Consider the following 22,077-nt stretch of genomic DNA (forward strand, 5'->3'; position numbering starts at 1 on the left):
CTTCATTACTCAGTGACATCATGAATGATATTTCAAAGAGAGAAATAGACAGTCAGAATATTGAACAGATACAGAATATAGAGTATTTCTCAGTACTAGAAGTAAAAGTAAGATTGAAACTTTTGAATAAAATCTATATGAAGACAGTGAAAAGTATCTACTATGTTCAGAAGTAGCAGATAAAATACTATAATTGAGAATATCTTTCAATGAAGTTCTTGATAAAGAATCAAGTACTACTTTCAGCAAAGAATATTAAGATAATAAGACTGTGTAAGAAGCTCAGTAAGTGATAACTAGAATCTTTCTCAGTAATAAGAGTGATGAGTAAGCAGACATATGAGTTAAAATTACTCATAGAATTAAAATCAATTCATTCTGTTTTTCATATTTTCTATTTAAAGCTCTATAAGTAACACTCTGAGACAGAGCTCTCTCAGCTGAATAATATCAAGATTAAGAATAATACTGAATATCTTATAAAGAAAATATTGAATAAGTAAATATATTATAATAAGCTTTAATATCTTGTGAAATGAAAAGATTATTTATTATCAGAGAATTCATGAGAACTGTTTAAGTATTTGAAAAATACTGAGAAAGAGATTACAAGCTATGAGATAACTAGTAGAGATTATCTTATTATATATCAGAGATATTGAGTAAGAAATACTATTTAAGACTTCTTATTTTTTTCTTAAAGAGTTTTTAGAGATAATCTTACAGTGATAAGCTGATATCTTATAAACTCTGTAGCACTCTTCTTCTATTTTCTCTCAAAGAATTTTTTAGAAGTTTAATAAGACTATACAAGTGTAAAATTCCTGAAGCAGTTAATAAGAAAAGAAAGAAATATTTAAAATTAATAAGAATTAATATTATCAATCTGTGAGTTACTACTATTCTAATAGAGTCACAGCTCACTGAAAAAATAAAAAGAAAGAATCTCAGAGTCTACTTATTAATAATCACACTCTTATCAAACTTATTCTTCACTATTAAAGTCTTCAGTATTAATATCTTTATCTGCTGAGAAGTTAGTACTGCAGTACTACAGAGAAGCATGCTATAAAAGAGTATAAGAGATGCTTAAAGTATTAACTTATTAATTTACAAAGCATCTCAGTTATCTGCTTCAATTGAAGTAAGATTCTTTTTAATCAGTGATTAATCTTTATAATACTTTCAACAGTGATATCAGCTGCTCTCTTTTTAAGCCCCGGTGGCTGAATGGTTAATGCGGCCACTCAGTAGCGCCTTGGCGTGGGAAATCAAGGCGCGTGGGTTCGAAACCCGCAGGGGATACATTAAATCCGGAACTCAAGCACCTCAGGTTTCTAATAAATACAGAGGTGTACAAATCACTTCAATGAATTGCTCTATGTTCCTGGGCTGAGAAGTTATTATCGCATGTATTTAATTGTCACTCCTTTGTATTTTCCTATGTTCTTGTTATCTTGGCGTGGTCTCAACACCTGTATTTCCTCCTGTATAACCAACACTTGACCTGTATTTAACATCACGCAAGGACTCATTATAAGCTCCGCTTGCATATGAGTATAATGAAAGAATAATAATAATGATCTCTTTTTAAGATCAGTTATTCTGAGATGTTTTTTTATCTCAGAGATTCATACTTTCATCTTCTTTTACAGATAAGCAAGAAGAATCTCTTTAGTCTTAATAGAATCTGTTAATACTTAGAGCTCTGAGACTCTCACTCTGTACTACTTAAGTATCTAGACTTCTTATCAGAGCTGATATAATATCTTTCTATAAGATAATACTTACAGAGAGACAGAAGTCATTATTACAGATATAATAGAAATAACAGAAGTAAGAGAAGAAGTGAATATATAAAATTCTTCTCTTCTTCAGCTACTTAGTATAGTGTAGATAAGTAGTAGTACTGACTAGAGACTGCACTGAAGCCTCTTCACAGAAAGAGAATAAAGAAACTGCAGAACTCTGCAGACTCAACTCAGTAGTAGTCTGAGCAGAGCTCAGATATACTGTGAGAGAGAAACTACAGATTGAGCTTCTCAGAGTCACTGTCTCTGAAATCAAGCTTTTTTCAGATTTCTCTCTGAATGATCACACAGAATCATACATCACTGTATTGACTGAAAAGAGAAGTGACATTACAATAATAATAAGAAGAGTAGAAGATGAACTGAACACAGACACACTGACTGACAGAAGAGACAACACTTTACTGCAAGGCACAGCAACTACTGCTGCAGCTGTAAGAGAAGTAGAAGAAGATGTGATAATAAGAGCAGTGCTTCTGCAGCTTATTAACATCACTGTCTTCAATCTAACTTTCTTAACAGTCACAGAGACTGCAGCTGTATCATAAAGATATTTACTCACTAGAAAACATCAGAATAAGTCTCTTATTATCTCTCAAGAATGATACTCTCATGCACTCACTATTACAGATGAGAGAGGGGGAGAAAAATGTATTATAGAGAGAAGAAATCTTTTCAAAAAATCCTATCACTACTGTTAGCTTTGTCTCTAAAATACATCACTTTTACAGAGAATTTCATACATAGAACAGAATATAATGAGAGATCTGTAAGTCACTTATTGACTACATTTTTCACATTTCAAATTGATATATAAGAAACTCACTTATTACATATTTGATTTGAATGAAGATGAGAAAAGAAAGATCTATACAGTCAGTAGAAAAACTCATCTATTTCTTTGTACAGTATATATACTGTCAATCAGTTAGTAATTATTATTATATAACAAAGATAATTTCTAATTCAGTAATCTTAAGAGTATCAGAACTATGCTTTTAAAGAGAAGAGTATTATCATATCTCTGATTATGTTAAGACTCTGCTACAGTTTCATATGACTTATTACTTTTATACAGATGATTTCATTCATTCTGTAGATTATTTAAACCAGTTTTCAATCACTTTATAACATTATTCAGATATATTATAGAAAGATCTGATTGATAAATATAAGAATCTCACTTCTATACAAGATCAGCAGATTACTCTTTCTTAGTAGTGAGACACTGCTGAGATATCAGTTCAGCTATTCTTACTCATGAAATGAGAGAAGAATATTCACTCATTATCTATATAGAATAGCTAGATGCTGGCTTCTCATTAAAGAAGTCAGTGATTCATTTTTCTTCTACTGAAATATATATAAGAGTTACTGCATGTCTCATACAATCTTCTTAGTATACTAAGTATCATATCTGTGATATTCTTGCAATAACTCTGTAGCCTATAAGCTTACTATTTAAGCAAGATAGTTAAGCTCACTCATACAGCTTCTCAAACAACTACTTCTACATAATGCCGCTGACTAGTCACTGCTTCGGTTCCGCACATTACAGAATCCTTGTTCTAATGATAATTTTAGTGAAAGATCTGTTCAGAAGATCTTTTCATACTTCTTCAGAAGCTTCTTTATATACTTATTCTTCTACATATTCTTTATCTTGGTTTTCTTCACTTTCAGATTCTGTATGATATACAGAATGCTTTTGAATAAGATCTTATGAATCATTCTCTTTGCTTGTTGATATGTAAGCAGATTTAACTCTTTTATATCAGAGATATGAAATATTCTTCTCATATCAATTAATAGAATTGTATGAACTGTTTTCTTTCTATTGATTAATTATATATAATATATGCATCATTGAATCTGCAGATTGAATCTTTGAAATCAATTAAGTCTGAGAATAAGATTGTATTTCATGTTCTGCAGCTCTCACACTCAAATATAGTAAGATCATTCTTTGAAGTGCAAGAGAACTCTTACTCTTGCAGATAATATTAAATATTAATTATCAGATAATCTTATATATCAGAGATTCTTCACTTGATAAACCTCTTTCAGTCTTCAGATTATATAATTATCAATATATTGTGTAGAAGCTTCTGTGTCTGCTAATACTTTTACAGTCATCTCTTAATTCTTACTCAAGTATCTCTTATATATTATCATTTTAAGTCTCAAGATATTGAGATGAGTGTTCACTTTATTCTCACTCACATCTTAGTCAGAAGCCTGCTTTCTCTTGATATTCACAGAATTCAGAGAGTCATCTAACATGAGCATCTCTTTCACTTTAAAGACTTTTTATAGAATATGAGTGAGTGTCTTCAAGCTCACTGATTCTGCTAGTTTTTTAACTCTCTTACTTCTCTTGACTGTGCATACTGAGTATAATCTTTTATATTATGATTTTAATATTTGCAGTTGAAGCAAGCTTGATGCTCATAATATCAAGATTTTCACTCAGAGAATCTCTTTTTCAGAGAATTCAGTGCTTTAATGATAGTATTCAGATCTAGATTCATTGCATTCAGATATATAACTTATATTATAGAAGTCTGATTACTCATTCTCTGCTGAGATATACTCAATTACAGTATTTTCTGTTATAATTAACTTACTTATTTCTGTATAATAAGAATGTTATATGCTTCTTTCACTGTATCTGATTACAAGATTAAGCATTTTCATTCTACTCTCAACTTGAGTGTAAGATCATGAATGAAGATCTGTAAACAGAAAGATATTGAAAGCTCTTTATTTAATACAAGATAGTGTAAGCTGAAGTGTGTGAAGTATAATATAAGATTATTCACTTATCTACACTCAGTGAAGTATTTATAATACTTATCTCATATATTCACTTTCTCAAAGTTATGCAAGATTCATTTGAAAAACTCATTGCATATTTATAAGAATAAATATTACTCTGAGTCTGTGAGATTTATCTTTTCATCAGTCATTTATAATGACTTCACTTTTCTGTGTAGAAACACAGCAGATCTTAAGACTTGTTAAAATTCTGTTAACTATCTGTCTGTAAGTTCATGTTTAATCTGATAATATAATTATATCTGACTTAGTCAGCTGATTGCAGCATTATTTTTTCAGTTACTATTAAAGCTTGATAGCTTCAGCAGATCTCTCAGCTTAATATATTTTATATTCAGATTCTCATTCTATGCAGTGATCTCTGATAATGTGTACACTTCTGAAGAGATTGTGAATAATTATGATAAGATCTTCAGATTCAGTATAGTTATTCATCTATGTAAATATTTAATCTCTCACTGCAGATCTAAGATCTGATTTTCTCTATTCTTATTAATGATAATGATTGCATCAGCAAAGCTCTTCATAGTGAATACTTGATCTGCAGCAAATGTCAATTATTATTTAGCTTCTGTCTCAGCCTGTCACTGTGTATACAAGGCCTCAATCTTGGTTAGAATTCTTGTACATATACAGAGCTTCAATTTCAGTTCAGCAGTTTCAGCTGCTTTTCTTACTACTTTGAGTAAACTCTCTGAGAGATTCTGTATATCTTTCAGTTCAGATAGCAGAGAAGAGTGTTATTTATATCAGTTAGAAAAGATATTCATTTCAGTGATTTCTCATTAATTGTATAATATCTATTATTATATCACTGTATCATTATATCACTATATTATTATATAATTTCTGTTATTATTGTATAACTCTGGTGATAGCCACTCTCTCTTTTATCTCTTTGAGTTAAGAGTGATCTTCTTTGAATCTGATTTACTACTCTCATTTCTTTTCTCACATCTCATTTATTTATATATGTGGCATTCATCTGAGTGTGAAGTTTTTTCTCAATAAGTAAAGCAGTATCAATTAAATGCTCTTTTACTTATCACTCTTTGTATACTATCTTTTGAGATGTTCTAGAATCACACTGATATGATAACTATGAATTGCTTTATAGATGAAATTATCATGCTCTGAAGAAGTCTGCACTTCTCATCAGTTTTTAGACATGCTATCAGATGTGATTCAAAGATTGCTTGAGTCAGTGTACAATTACAGGCGTACACTGACTTCTTATATATTGTACACTAAATTAATTAGTGGCTGCTATGGCCCCTTTACACTCGTAAGCAAGTTCGGAAGCGGCCGCGTTATTATCCGACGGTCGTACGTTCTTCCGAACCATACTGAGATCACTATCACTGACTCTTTTATCAATCATTCTCATAATTACTAACTGATTTTGAGGTGCATTCTTGACTCTTATTTCAAGAGACAGTTTCACCAGATCTCTTTCAGATGTCAGAGAGAAGATAATGCTATTAAGCTGATCTGCTGTATTCTCAAGAGTAATTCCTCTCAGGTACAGTGATGATACATTGAGATCAGAAGTATGACTCTCAATTAGACTGACCGTGTGACCGTGTCTGGGACCAGGACCAGATTTTTTGATAGTTTCATTACCAATTCGACTGATCCCATTACACAGTTTTAACATTAGATAGTAGTCCCATACTGTCTCAGTGAGACTTACTGTCTACTCTTGTCACATTTTCCAAATGAGACCATGATTTCCACTTCTCAATTTAAATTATTTTTATTGCTTTAAATGACTTTAAATCTCATTTGAGCGTTATCAAAAAGCGTTACTTTTTAAAAAATTAAAAATAGTCTAAAAAAAACCTTAAAATGTCTAAAAATAGTAACTTTATGCCAAGAATGGGACTAAATGGGACCAAATGGGACCACTTTCTCATTTTTTTCAAGTCATGGTTTCATTTTAAGATCTGATATATAGTCACTTTATCTGTTTTTTTGATAGCCAGTCCCAGCGGGATTCACGCCAAGAAATGTATGAGACCAGACCAAATGGGACCAAACGTGAAATTCATGATCCCGGCGGCCAGTCTACTCTCAATGTCTAGTCTATTAATATTCTCTAGCTGAGAAGCAATTATATAAATCTTAAGATAGATATAAACTATCATTATATTTATAAAAGTAGAAAATTCATTACTCTTTGATACATCAGTTATTATTTTATTAGAAATTCTTCTAAATTTCATTATTACAACTGTGTACTGTCTCTTATTCTTTTCACTTATTAATTCAATATTAGTAAATAATGCAAAATCAGTTAAAGTAAGAGCAAGATCTTCAAAATCATTATTAGAGAGATTATCATATTCTAAGTATCTCATTTCTAAGTTAAATAACTTTTAGAAAAGAATTTTTAGATTCTTTTTAAAACAGTTAACAATGATTAAAGAGTGAGAATCAAAAAGAATTAAGAATATATAAAGTAGAATTTAATAGACAGTGAGTCTTTTATTCTATAGAAATTATTAGCAGAGAATTATAGTAGTAAAGTAAAAGTATCTATTAGTATTACTTTTTCAGTGTTATAACTGACTCTGATATCTGTAATTTTATTATTCAACTCTCTCACTATCTACTAGTATTATTCTTTGATAAATATTATCTTCTTTAAAAGAGTTTATAATTTATATAAAGTTTCAGTCTTCAGAGCTCTCTGAAAAGATTATAATATAATGTTCATTCTCTTTATACAGTCTGCAAGAGTAAAGAGAAGAGAGTTGAACATTTAGAGAATAGAGTACTATTTAATCATATTATTAATATGATTTCTAAGAGTATATAAGTGATTTTTCAACTGATGTAGACATCTTGTGACTTTCTTCTATTAAGTTAATTTGAGAAGATACTGATATATTTTATTCAATCTCTTTATAAAGCTTTGTTACTCTGTCTTCATGAATTTCTGATACTTGATTGTCATCTCATCTTATTTTTTACAGATAATACTAAATTTATCAGCTAGATTTCTATTTCTAATAATCTTTAAGTAAGCTTGTCCGACAGGCTGAGACAGCTTGAGATGCTCTCTAAGTAAAAATAGCACTATTAATCAGATGTGGCGGGCTGCGCCCGATCAATTATATAGACTATTTCATTACACTTCACAGATTTCAACCACTTCATTCTCAAACATGTATGCTCCGATTCTCGGCCATTCTTGATTGCTGATCCTTGGCCACTATGAACGTGTATAGATTCTTCCGCTCTGAAGCTTCATCATGTACATCATCACATACACATATAAATATTCACTTCAATTGCTGATTCTCACACTTTCTCTTTCTTTTTCTTCTCTAACATTTTTCTCTTTGTTATATAAGACCTATTAATATAATACTGATCTATTCAGTGTAGACCTCTTATACTAGAAAAATATTCATCATCTTCTTATTAGAAACAATTACTCACTGAGATATCTAAACATGTAACAATATATAAGAAATAGAGAAACAGTCAAACAGTTAAGCAAATACTGAGTTCTCAGATAAAAGCTTGCTCACTAGTCACTCTAACTCTATAATAAGATCTTATGAAGAGAGTAAGATTTTATAAGAGAATATCAGTAAAAGATCTGAGAGTTCTGACATCTCAGATATATGAGATATTTATATAATTATATATCTGATAATTCATATAATCATGTATAACAGTAATATGAAACTCTTAAACATGAGCATAGATGTGATATCACAGTGACTTTAAGTAATGTTGAAATTACAATAATAATAAATAGCTGATATGCATACAACTCAATAACATTAATATGAAGAGATTCAATAATTATTACAATAAGAAACTCATACAATTTCAACATCTACAGAATTAAATATAAAAGCACTGAAAGAATACTTAGATACTTCTGTCTATTTTAATACTTTTAATCTCACTCTCTACTTATCATGAAGAATGAAAATACTCATGAAACTGAGTGTAGATGAAGATGTCATCAGTTCATTAATCAATCAAGATTGATATATCAATGAATAATTGAAGAATTGTATAAAATAGAAGTTTCATTCATGAATAAAAGTATATAAATCAGTGTTGTAAATATCTGATAATATTATCAAACATCTTGATATTCTGTTCTGAGATACTGTCATGCAATAGAAAGTATTAAATTGATTACAGAGTATCTGACAGAGAAACACTTCTCTTACAACATTCATTTCTAACTTTGATATCAAGATTCTAGAAGCAGATAATCAATCTTGAGAGAATTGAATAAAGATTAGCATGCTTAAGAAGACATTAACTTTTGAACTCTTACAGACTCTTGAAAGTGTAGATGAAGATTAGACTTATGAAGATTTCTGCACACAGCTTCAGACATTGAATAATCATCTTATCAAGCTTAAGAGTATACAGAACAGTGATAGAAAATGTTACACTTCAGTCACTCACACACCTGTACTGAGAAATAACAATAATGATGCAGATGCTATGAACTGAGTAGACTTGAATATCTATATATAAGCAAGAGTCTTTACTGTCTGAACAGGCTTCTGAGTCTCTGAGATCACTTCTGAAGAAGTCGCTGATTGACATCAATGAGAAGTATACATTAACTGTAATTAATCAGAATATACTACTTTTAACTATCAATCAGTCTATGTGCCTTCTTATTTAAAGAATGAATCAGTGTCTGTTCATGTCAATCACATTGCAGTGAAGAAAGATTCAGAAGATAATTATAAGAATGTCTCAATAAAACAGGGAAAAGATTAGCTTCTGTTCAAATTTGCAAACAGAAGCTTGAAGAGGTCAGATAATAACAATTTGAAGAGAAAATAACAATGAATGTGATTCTTGTATCTACTGTGATTGATAATATGTATAATATGAAAGTCATGATAGACAGTGATCTATGTTACTATGCAATGATAAAATCTTCAGTTATAAGATATTATAATCTTCAGTATATCTTCTTATCAAAACTCTGACTTCTCACAGGATTTTGTAATTCAAAGGTTGCTTGAGCCAGCATACGATTACAGGTGTACGCCGGCTTCTTATATATCATACGCTAAATTAATTAGTGGCTGCTATGGCCTCTTTACACTTATAAGCAAGTTCAGAAGCAGCCATGTTATTATCTGACAGTCATACATTCTTTCAAATCACATTCTCTCTCATCAGATTCAGTCACACTCATATAATCATAACATTCACTCTAGCTTCATGCAGATTAGCATGTCACTAGTGTTCACAATCTTGTAATCTCTCTCTGATTCAGCTAGCATTCTGTGTACACTCTTACAAAGAAACTTTCACTATATTATATCTCTCATTCACTAACTTTTCTCATTCTTCAATCATCTTCATCATCATCATCATCATTAAATATTATCATTATTCAAGATTTCTATTTCTTCTTCTGTTCAACTCTTTCTATCTGTTCATCTATCATATTATACACATTTCTGACAATGACTTCCTGTTCTCATAACAAGTATTATTATAGTACTCATACTGAGCAATTCATTAGCAGTAAGTATAACACATTATGAAACATAATCAGAACTTATTTATCTTCTAATGATTATCAGAATATATTGTTATGAATATTACATCTTCTTCATCTTCTTATACACTCTTAACTGTTTTTCTTCTCAGTGAGTTTCTGATCATATTTTCTGACATGATTTTATATAAACACAGATACTGATATGTTTGTTTTTATTTATATAGAATCTTTATACATTAACAGATCTGTATCTACTAATAATAGTGAACTCAATGTTAAATTATTAATTAAGAACTTAAAAAATATAATAATAAAGAAATTATTTGTATTATATATAACTGAGTCTTCTGTATCTCTTCTTATCTTTTATACTACTTCTTTCTCTGCTGCTTCTTTCTCTGTTTCTTTCTCAGCTGCTTTCTCTCAATCTTCTACACTTGTCTCTGTATCTGATTCTCTCACTCTCACTATTTCTGTTTCTGTGATTCTCACTTCTACTACTTCTGGTTTTATCATCTCTGCTTTTATTATCAGCTCTTCTCATTTCAAGAAGATGTTGCATAGACTTAATGAACTATGTTTATCAGCATATACACTCTCATCTTTCTTATCAACTTCTAGAATAATTTATTGTATAAAGACTGTATATAATATAAGTATCTGAAGCTCAGTTACAGACACTGATTATTACATTTATTTTAAATATTTATGATAAGATAATTATTCATTTATATCAGAGAATCACTTTCTCTCTTAACAGTATTAAAATTATAAGTTTTTTTTTTCATCTTTTCTTTCTAACACTGATTTTTCTATTCTTAGAGAAAATTGTTATGAGTTTTACTGTGTACAAAGTCATGGCATTCACAGATATTAAGAAACTTTTCATAATTGTTAAATTCAATATTGCAGATATATCTGCTTTAATAAATTTCTTTAAGATTATAGATCTGTATCAGTCTATTCTCTGATATCTGTCATTCAACTTCATAGTGCAGGCGAAAGATATCTGTGTTTTCAGAAATGAGAATATAGATATCATACTTTTTTACACTCACAGATGTAAGACTTGTACATCTTATCTAAGATATTATTATGAAAATGAGCTATTCACACACTGTGTTCTGCTTTCTGTATTTTCTCATATCTCTCTCTCTCTTTCTGAGAAGTCTTATGTGTGTTGTAATTATGTGTACAATTCTAAGATCAGTGAGTGTTTATTCAGTAATTATTATCCCTGCTTTTACAGTTTTGTATACTAATAATAGTTCTTAGTTACTTCAGTATCAGAGATCATTTTAATCAAAGATAATCACACTGCTGAAACTACTCTCTTCTGCTCTTAAGCTTCTCTCATCACTTTCTCTCCCTTCTCTGTGAGAAAGATTATGCATATATCAGATTATAAGTGTTCAGCTCTGAGTGACTCTCATTATTATTTATCTGATTCTGTGTCTTCTTCTTCTTCTGTTTCTTCTGTGTTCACTCTCTCTACTCTGACTTCTGATTCTGCAGATCTCATACTCTTCTTCAATTTTTCTACACATACATGTACATATTTCTATATTGACATTTCAGTCAATCTTGTGATAAATAACATTAATGTTATACACAGAGTGATAGAGAAATTGAAGACATGTACAGTGTTGTTATGAGAGTGACTTACAGCTCTCAAATCTCTTACAGATCTCAAGTTTTGAGATTTTCTTTATTTTTAGCATTTTTCAGATGATATGGCATTGAAAATAGATTAAACATGTAATGTATAAAAATGAATAAGATGTATATGATAATATTTATCTTTTACAGTCAACTCTTACAGTTGATGATTAATTCATTATTTCTTTTCTTTTCTTACACTTTTTCTTTATCTGTTAGTCACTACTCTTACAAAACTGAGACAGGAATTAAATACTTAATAGACTTTCTATCAGAAACTTAAGCAGCTACAAGAAAATAGCTAAATTCGGAATTATCTGAATATGAAGAAGGGGAAATTAACCAGATATAGTCTGTTAAAACAGCTATATACTATCTTTTAATAATTTGTTTTGTTACAGTCTTTCTTTACTTTATCTTTTCCTTTCAATTTCTTTCTGTCTATCTATTTAATGTGTCTATCTTTAAGACTGTGTTCTCTTTTCCTTTGTCATGATATTGTCAAATGGTTTCAAAATATTAGAAGATGTTAAAACACTGCAATTTATAAACAGTTTTTGTATTCTGAGCTGAAATTTTCTGATTTTGCATATCTGAAATTGATGAATGTATTTAGTTAACTTTACCGATATAGGAAAAACCCTGAGAACTAAAAGTTCTCAGGTAGATGTCATAGTCTCTGACTGCATATATCTATAATTGAAGAATAATAATAATAATAATAACTCTTACACAATCTCTATATAATACAGTGTTCAGTAACTAGATTAAGCAGCTTTCATCTTTTATAATTCTGTCTCACACATTATACTGTCTCTCTTCACTCACTTAGATCACTACAGTGAATGACTTATTAAAACTAATCTCATCTGATCTCTGAGTATTCTCAGAGATTGAGATGACTTGATCTCATATATCTGTGAATGTTTCAGATAGTTCATTCTCTGTGATCTTCACAATTGAACTGATGTAAATAGTTGAATTCAACTCTGAATTTCTTTTTCTTCTACAATCTAACTCATGTATAAGTCTGCTACATTGAGACTGCTCTTTATCACATTGCATCTACTATCTGCAGTATATTATTATATGACTGACTACAGTCTTATTACTTATTGAAGTGTGATGTTTATCTGATTTCTTCATTGCTTCTTATTCTTTTCTTATAATTATGAAAAGATCAGAATAAGTGAGATCATCTGATTTGTAAGTATCTATGATTTCTCTTACTTTGTGAGACTTTTCAATTGTAAGTCTCTTCTTTTTCAATACTGATAATAGTGCTGTGAATGATTATACATCATTTAAACAGTTGTATTATACACTTTATCTGATATTGCACTTTCTTGTGTTTTAACCCTTTCTTAGATTCTTTCACAACCTGATAATTCAGGCACTTGTGTGTGTACATCTGAATGTCCTCAGCCATGCTTGATCAGTATACTCTTAATTTAAGTATACTCATGAGTTCAGAGCTTTCTAAGTGACTGAATTCCTTGTGCATGTGAGTCATCAAGTCATATCTAAATAAAGATTCTAGATAGAGAGCTTCTACATATTCTAGATCACAGTAAAGCATAACATCATTTTTCAATTTTCTCAGATTGAAGTTTGAAAACATCTCTTCTACTACTCTCACAAGACACTTATTATCTGACATCTTGCTATTCTTCAAGTGAGAGATTATAATGTTCACTCATTCTGATTCCTTGCACTTTCTCAGTATATTTATTATGAACTTCTCTTATATCTGATTCACAGAACTCTCACTTATGAAATCAGATCTGCAACTAATTACATCAGATATCACAGTGTCTGATTTCTTTCAGTGTTTGATATGAAGATTATACACTTAAAACTCTGAGATTCAACATGCGAAGTATTTGAAAGGTTTTATCATTAATTGTAGATAGATGAGGCTTTTGTGATTCATAATCACTGTTATTATATACTCATTGTCAATATATCTATTTCACAATGTCAGTGTATACTTGATTACTAGCAATTTCTTTTCATGCACTGAGTAATTGAGCTCAGTATCTGATAGTTTTCTACTATTATATGTCACTGAGTGCAGCTTGCTATTCTTACTCATCTGTAGAAGAGTATCTCTGATAGCTCATTTAAATGCATCTGTCTTAATATAGAAAGGTTTATCATGATCTGATTAAATAAGCACTGAGAATGTTATTACACATTTTCTCAGTGAGAGAAAAGCCTCTTCACACATGACATTTCAGATGATTGAATGAAACTTCTTCTTTTACAGATTTGTATTCATTTCTCTTAAGAGATCTGAGAGTGATGCAGATATTCATGTGAAATTCTTGATGAATCTGTGATAATATGAGATCAACTCAAGAAACTGTTGTACATAATATACATTTCTCAGTCATGATCAATTCACTATGACATTCAATTTCTTCAGAATGAGATATGTACAGTCATCACTCACTACATATTCTATAAACTTCAACTCTTCTGTTTCAAACACATACTTTATTGATTTAATGTAGAGCTTATACTCTGTCAGAGTTATAAGCATTTCATTAAGATACTTCAGATGTTCATTATATAAGTATGAAAAGACTAGAATGTTATTGAGATATATAAGATATGAGATTTCATTCTGTTTATAAAGAATCATATTCATCATTATTTGAAAGATGATGAGTGTATTTATCAGACTGAATAATATTATCAGAAATTCAAACTTCTCTTATTATATATTAAACACAGTTCATGGAACTGACAGTTCATCTACACAGATCTGTCAGTATTCTGAGAGAAGATTGATCTTTGATAGATATCAGGCATTTTCAACTGTATTCAACTGTTGTTGAATTCATGATAATGAATATTCATTCTTAATCATAAGCTTATTGAATGCTTGATAATTAATACACATTCATCACTTCTCATCTGTCTTTTTCATAAATAGAACTGAAAAGTCTCACACACTTGATAAGAGTTATATAAGACTATGTTCTAGAAGATCTGTGATCTGATACTTCTGTTCTTCAAGATATATTTATAACAGAGAGTATACATTCTGATTGACTGGTTTTGCATCTCTCATGTCAATCTCATGTATGAATTCTCATTCTAGTAGTAATTTCAGTGAAAGATCTGTTCAGAAGATCTTTTCATACTTCTTCAGAAGCTTCTTCATACACTTATTCTCTTACATATTCTTTATCTTAGTTTTCTTCACTTCTGAGTTCTGTATAACATACAGAATACTTTTAGATAAGATCTTGTAAATCATTCTCTTTACTTATTAATGTATAAGCAGATTTAATTCTTCTATATCAGAGATGTGAAATGTTCTTCTCATATCAGTTGATAGAATTATATGAACTGTTTTCTTTCTATCAGTCAACTGTATATAACATGTATATCATTGAATCTGCAGATTGAATCTTTGAAATCAATTAAGTCTGAAAATAAGGTCATATTTCACATTCTGCAGCTCTCATGTCTAAATATAGCAAGATCATTCTCTGAAGTGCAAGAGAACACTTACTCTTATAAGTGATATCAAATATTGATTATTAGATAATTTTATATATCAGAGATTCTTCACTCAGTGAACCTCTTTCAGTCTTCAGATTATATAATTATTAATATATTATGTAGAAGCTTCTGTATCTGCTAATACTTTTGCAGTCATCTCTTGATTCTTACTCAAGTGCCTCTTATACATTAACATTTCAGATCTCAAGACATTGAGATAAGTATTTACTTCATCATTCTTTCTCACATCTCATTTAAGAGTCTGCTTCTTCTTAGTATTCACAGAATTCAGAGAGTTATCTAACACAGACATCTCTTTCACTTTAAAGACTTTTCAAAGAATATCAGTAAGTGTCTCTGAGCTCACTGATTCTGCTAGTTTTTTAACTCTCTTACTTCTCTTAACTGTGCACACTGAGTGCAATCTTTTACATCATGATTTTGATATTCACAGTTGAAGTAAGCTCAATACTTATAATATCAAGATTTTCACTCAGAAGATCTCTTTTTCAGAGAATTCAGTGCTTTAGTAATGATATTCAGATCTAGATTCATCACATTCAGATATATGACTTGTATTATAGAAGTCTGATTATCTGTTCTTCACTGAGATATACTCAATTACAGTATTTTCTATTGCAATTGACTCACTTATTTCTATATGATGAGAATATTGTATACTTCTTTCATTATACCTGATTATAAGATTAAGCATTTTCATTTCACTCTTAACTCAGATGTAAGATCATGAATGAAGATCTGTAAACAGAAAGATGTTAAAAGTTCTTCATTCAATATAAGATAGTATAAACTGAAGTGTGTGAAGTATAATGTAAGATCACTCACTTATCTACACTTAATGAAGTGTTTATAACACTTATCTCATATATTCACTTTCTCAAAGTTGTGTAAGATTCATTTGAAAAACTCATTTCATGTTTATAAGAATGAATATCACTTCAGGTCTGTGAGATTCATCTTTTCACTAGTCATTTATAATGACTTCACTTTTTCATATAAAAACATAGCAGATCTTAAGACTTGTTGAAATTCTATTAACTGTCTGTCTGTGAGTTCACATTCAATCTGATAATATGATTGCATCTGACTTAGCCAGCTGATTACAGCATTATTTTTTCAGTCACTATTAAAGCTTAATAACTCTGACAGATCTCTCAGCTTGATATATTTCATACTTGAATTCTCATTCTGTGCAGTGATCTCTGATCATGTGTATACTTCTGAAGAGATTATGAATGATTGTGATAAGATCTTCAGATTCAGTGTAGTTATCTATCTATGTAAATATTTAATCTTCTGCTACAGATCTAAGATCTGATTTTCTCTATTCTTATTAATGATGATAATTATGTCAGTGAAGCTCTTCATAGTAAATGCTTGATTCACAGTGAATATCAATTATTATTTAACTTTCATCTCAGCCTGTCACTGTTAGACTGGCCGCCGGGACCATGAATTTCACATTTGATCTCATTTGATTTGGTCTCATACATTTCTTGGCGTGAATCCCGCTGAGACTGGCTATCAAAAAAACATGTAAAGTGACTATATATCAGATCTTAAAATAAAACCATGACTTGAAAAAAATGAGAAAGTGATTTCATTTGGTCTCATTTAGTTCCATTCTTGACATAAAGTTACTATTTTTAGACATTTTAAGGTTTCTTTTAGACTATTTTTAATTTTTTAAAAAGTAACACTTTTTGATAACACTCAAATGAGATTTAAAGTCATTTAAAGCAATAAAAATAATTTAAATTGAGAAGTGAAAATCATGATCTCATTTGGAAAATGTGACAAGAGTAGACAGTAAGTTTCACTGAGACAGTATGAGACTACTATCTAATATTAAAACCGTGTAATGGGATCAGTCGAATTGGTAATGAGACTATCAAAAAATCTGATCCTGGTCTCAGACACGGTCACACGGTCAGTCTAGTCACTGTGTACACAAGGCCTTAATCTTGTTTAGAATTCTCATACATGTACAGAGCTTTGATTTCAGTTCAGCAGTTTCAACTACTTTTCTTACTGCTTTGAGTAAATTCTCTGAAAGATTCTGCATATCTTTCAGTTCAGATAGCAAAGAAGACTGTTATTCATATTAACTAGAAAAGATATTTATTTCAGTGATTTCTTGTTAATTGTACAATATCTATTATTATATTACTGTATTATTATATGATTTCTGTTATTATTATATAACTTCAGTGATAATCACTTTCTTCTTTTATCTCTTTAAGTGAAGAGTGATCTTCTTTGAATCTGATTCACTGCTTTTATCTCTTTTCTCAACATCTCATCTGTTTGCATATATGGCATTCACCTGAGTATGAAGTTTTCTCTCAATAAGTAAAGCAGTATCAATCAGATGCTCTTTCACTTATCACTCTTTATACACTATCTTTTGAGACATTCTAGAACCACACTGATATGATAACTATGAATTACTTTGTAGACAGAATTATTACACTCTGAAGAAGTCTGCACTTCTTACTGATTTTTAGACATGCTATCAGATGTGATTCAAAGATTGCTTAAGTCAGCATATGATTACAGATGTACACTGACTTCTTATATATTATACACTAAATTAATTAGTGGCCGCTATGGCCTCTTTACACTCATAAGCAAGTTCAGAAGCGGCCGCGTTATTATCCGACAGTCGTACGTTCTTCCGAATCATAATTTGATGATTCAAAAGACATTTGTATTCATTATATAATAAAGCTGATCATAGATATGAGAGAATATTAATATGAAGATGTCTATATATATAAAGTTGATAATCTTGATTACAATCTTATATTAGAACTTGCCTGACTATCTGAACAGAGTATCTTATTGAACACTTAAAACAGAAGCTTGATATTCTCTAATAATGATAGAATTCATGAAGATGACATTCGCAAGATTATGAATCTGACACAGATCTCTGTCAATGTGTATAAAATACTTTAAAAAAGAAGTCACTAATAGCAGAATCATGTAACAATCTATTTCACCAGTCTGACTAATATTAAAAAGACTCTAGAAAAGTGATTCTGTGTTACAATAACAGATTCTGATATGAAACTTCTTTAATACTATTATGAATATCTAGATATCTTCTGATAAGATAATATTATAAATATATTTCTCTTACAAGGTTCTGAATAGACTGACTGTGTGACCGTGTCTGAGATCAGAATTAAACTTTACAGTTGTCACATTGTCTAAAAGTATTATTTCTAGTCATGGTTTGTGCTCATCACATTGATCTCAAATCATGTTATTTCAAATATTAAAGATCTCAGATTCACTTTTCAAATAAAAATCTAGTTTTGAATAAAGAATATATTTGAATTCTTAGTCACATTTTCATTCTGATCTCATTATTGAGAATGACATTAAATGAGATCATGAAATTACTTCTCACTTACATAATATCATAACATAGTACTCATTTGTTGAAAATTCAATAGAGAGTATTATTAAATATCATTACTTTTCTAAATACAGATTATAATTCATATAATCTTAATTATAAAAAAAATATAAAATATAAAAAAAAAAAAAAAAAAAAACAAAAAATAAAATACAAACAAGAAAAAATCAGAATGAATAAAAAAAGAAGAGAAAGAAAAAAATAAAAACTAAAAATAAAAAAAATCATGATCACAGAGCTGCAGTATTTTTAAAATACTTACTTCTCAGAGTCTTTATAATATTTATTATCAACTGTGTATCTCTCACAGTGAGAGTAACACAGTTATAATATGTTATTATCTTAATATTATCTAATAAATAATCAGTATATATCTGTATAAATGTGAATATTTAGAAAATATACACTTAAAAAGTGTGATCAGAGTGAACTCTGCTGTCACTTGAATGATATCAAGAACAGAATGCTGAAATTGATGATTTTCTTCATTGATTTCACAGATAAGACAGGTGAAGATGATCTTGAAAAATATAAGATTCTCTGACTTCTGATAAAAACAGATCTCACAGAGAGACTCTATTTTCATAATATTAGAGACTGAGTATTATCAAAAAGCATTACTTTTATACAATGCACATGCACTTACTGTGATAATTTATTCTCTGTGTATATGACTGAGAGTTGCAGCTTTCTCACATCACACAGCTCTCTCTGAAATGCTGATATCAGTTTACAACTCACACAGTCTCTCAGTTCAGTACATACTGTGTGTATACAGCTCTGCATACTGAGACTGTGTTGATCATTATAATCTGATATGATACTCACTTTTCACAAGCTATATTTCATTTGAAGAGAGAGAAAGAGAAGACATAACTGTGATTTTATTAAGAGAGAATGAATAATTAGTAATATTAAATGTAATTTAATTCTTCTATATTTAAAATTTGATTAGTCTATACTCTTCAATTTGAGAATTTCTAAGAGTGTTTTAATAGTTTTTATATCAGCTTGATCTTAGTGATGAGTTGAAGAAGAAGAGAAAAGAGAGAAGAAAGAAATAAGAATAACTTATCTTTATAATATAAAAATAGAGAATTACTGCAATCATTGTTTCTAATAATAAAAATCTGTTTTCTGCATGTATCTCTGATATAGATTATATAATAACTGTATACAAAGAATATCAACACTGTATATATTAAATAAAGATGATATTACTATGTAACACTGTAGCTGTTTCTATATATCTCTGAAAGCTGTTAATATTTTCTTTATCTCTTTATATTTGATAAGTCTGTAATATATTTCAATGCACTCTCTCTTTCATCATTATTATCATTATTATCATCATCATCATCACTATCATTATTATTATCAATATTATCACTATTATTATCATCATTACTATCATCATTATCATTATTATTATTATTATTATTATATTATTTCTGGCTGTCTCTTCTGCCTTCACTTCTCTTCAACACTCACTGAAATTAATCATGTTATTTCTCTTTAAATATTCTGCAGTTCTGTGAATCATCAAGGCATGTGAGCACTGTCACAGATTGAAGAAAGAGAAGAAGAAGATATTCAAGTGAGAAGAGACAAATTACAAGACATATTATAATGTCTTGAAGAGGCTTTATAAAAGAGTAGAATAATAATGATTTTAAGTAACACTTCTGATAGATTTAGACTGAACTAAGTATAGAAATAATACAGATAACATCATCTGTGAGAGATTGAAGAAGAAGATAGTGAAGAGTCTCATACAGTAGTAATGAAACTAGAAGATTATTATTATTATTATTATTCTTTCATTATACTCATATGCAAGCGGAGCTTATGATGAGTCCTTGCGTGATGTTAAATACAGGCCAAGTGTTGATTATACAGAAGGAAATACAGGTGTTGAGATCACGCCAAGATAACAAGAACATAGGAAATACAAAGATGTGACAATTAAATACATGCGATAATAACTTCCCAGCCCAGGAACATAGAGTGATTTATTGAAGTGATTTGTACACCTCTGTATTTATTAGAAACCTGAGGTGCTTGAGTTCCGGATTTAATGTATCCCCTGCGGGTTTCGAACTCACATGCCTTGGTTTCCCACGCCAAGGCGCTACCGGGTGGCCGTATTAACCATTCGGCCACCGGGGCATGAAACTAGAAGAAGTTCTGAGAATGATTTGAGTTCAAGATGAAGAGAGAGAGAGAGAAGAAGAGTGTTACTGCAAATAAGCAGCAGCAGAAGAAGATTAAGAAGGTATTAAAGTAAGAGACAAAGAAGCTAAAACTGATAAGTTTTTTATTTATTGAAAGATAATAATTTTTGATAACACTTCTGTTCTCTAATTGATTAGCAGAAGCTGGCAGAGAAGAAGAGAATTGAGGCCTTGTTCAGGTCTCAAATGCACTTCATAATTCAGAACATTGAGAAGACAGCTCTGCTCTCTGAGCATGTTAATCTACTTACTGCTGAAATGAAATCTGAGACAGCAGATCAGAAAATACAGGATTTTGAGATACAGATTAATCTGACTGAGAAGAAGCAGTGAGAACTCTTCTCTGAGAAGATAGTGAAGAGAGATTTTGAGATAATTATCATCTCAGATGAGAAGAAGAAGAAGAAGAAGAAGAATAAGAAGTGAATTATAAAGAATGATAAGAAGAATAAGAAAGAGAAGAAATAGATTTTTTTCTTTTTATATTAGTTAGTTATAAGTTTAAGTTCATAATTATTAATAATTAAAATTGATTTTGAGTTTTCAAAAATTATTGTACAAGTTGTAATCAAGTCAGAAATGATATATATATATATTTATATTTAACTATCATGATTTACAAATCACTATAATATATAAGTATCAACATTTTTTCAACATTGATATTTACAATATTAATATATTTTTAATAATATTATCTGATAATATAATTTGATAACACTCTCTTTCACAATATTAATATATTTTAAGAAATATGATAGAGATTAATCAAGATTATTTATTTACTTTTATATATCAATGATATTCAATTTGAGTTAGTACTAAAATTATAACTAAGTTAAGAAACAAGATTATTTTCTCTTATATTAATTCTTCTTACACACATCAGTGATCAGTTATTGAAAATAAATTATTATCTTTCTTAAATTATTATTATATCTTCTGAATTCACTTCTTTCACTTCTTTTACTTCTATTGAAGATTCATAAACTCTTCAAGAAATTACTGTAAATCACAAAGTCTATATTATTTATAATTCAACACAGAATACTTTCTTTCAATAAT

The 22,077-nt window shown here is 29.5% G+C and overlaps 2 protein-coding genes across 2 annotated transcripts; one reads left to right on the plus strand and one right to left on the minus strand.

Moving 5' to 3' along the window:
* Positions 1-5,104: 5,104 nt before the first annotated feature.
* BDCG_00011 (uncharacterized protein) lies at positions 5,105-6,377 on the minus strand (the record flags this gene model as incomplete). The annotated part of the gene is made up of 3 exons (XM_045415518.1): positions 5,105-5,190; positions 5,931-6,280; positions 6,343-6,377. The coding sequence occupies 3 exons, from the start codon at positions 6,375-6,377 to the stop codon at positions 5,105-5,107; spliced, it is 471 nt and encodes a 156-aa protein (XP_045271452.1).
* Positions 6,378-20,987: 14,610 nt separating this feature from the next.
* Positions 20,988-21,345, plus strand: BDCG_16042 (uncharacterized protein; the record flags this gene model as incomplete). The annotated part of the gene is made up of 2 exons (XM_045425317.1): positions 20,988-21,053; positions 21,151-21,345. 2 exons carry the CDS (start codon positions 20,988-20,990, stop codon positions 21,343-21,345), a joined length of 261 nt encoding a protein of 86 aa, XP_045278984.1.
* Positions 21,346-22,077: the final 732 nt, after the last annotated feature.

The sequence above is a fragment of the Blastomyces dermatitidis genome, assembly GCF_000003525.1.
Source record: "Blastomyces dermatitidis ER-3 genomic scaffold supercont1.1, whole genome shotgun sequence".
Taxonomy (NCBI): domain Eukaryota; kingdom Fungi; phylum Ascomycota; class Eurotiomycetes; order Onygenales; family Ajellomycetaceae; genus Blastomyces; species Blastomyces dermatitidis.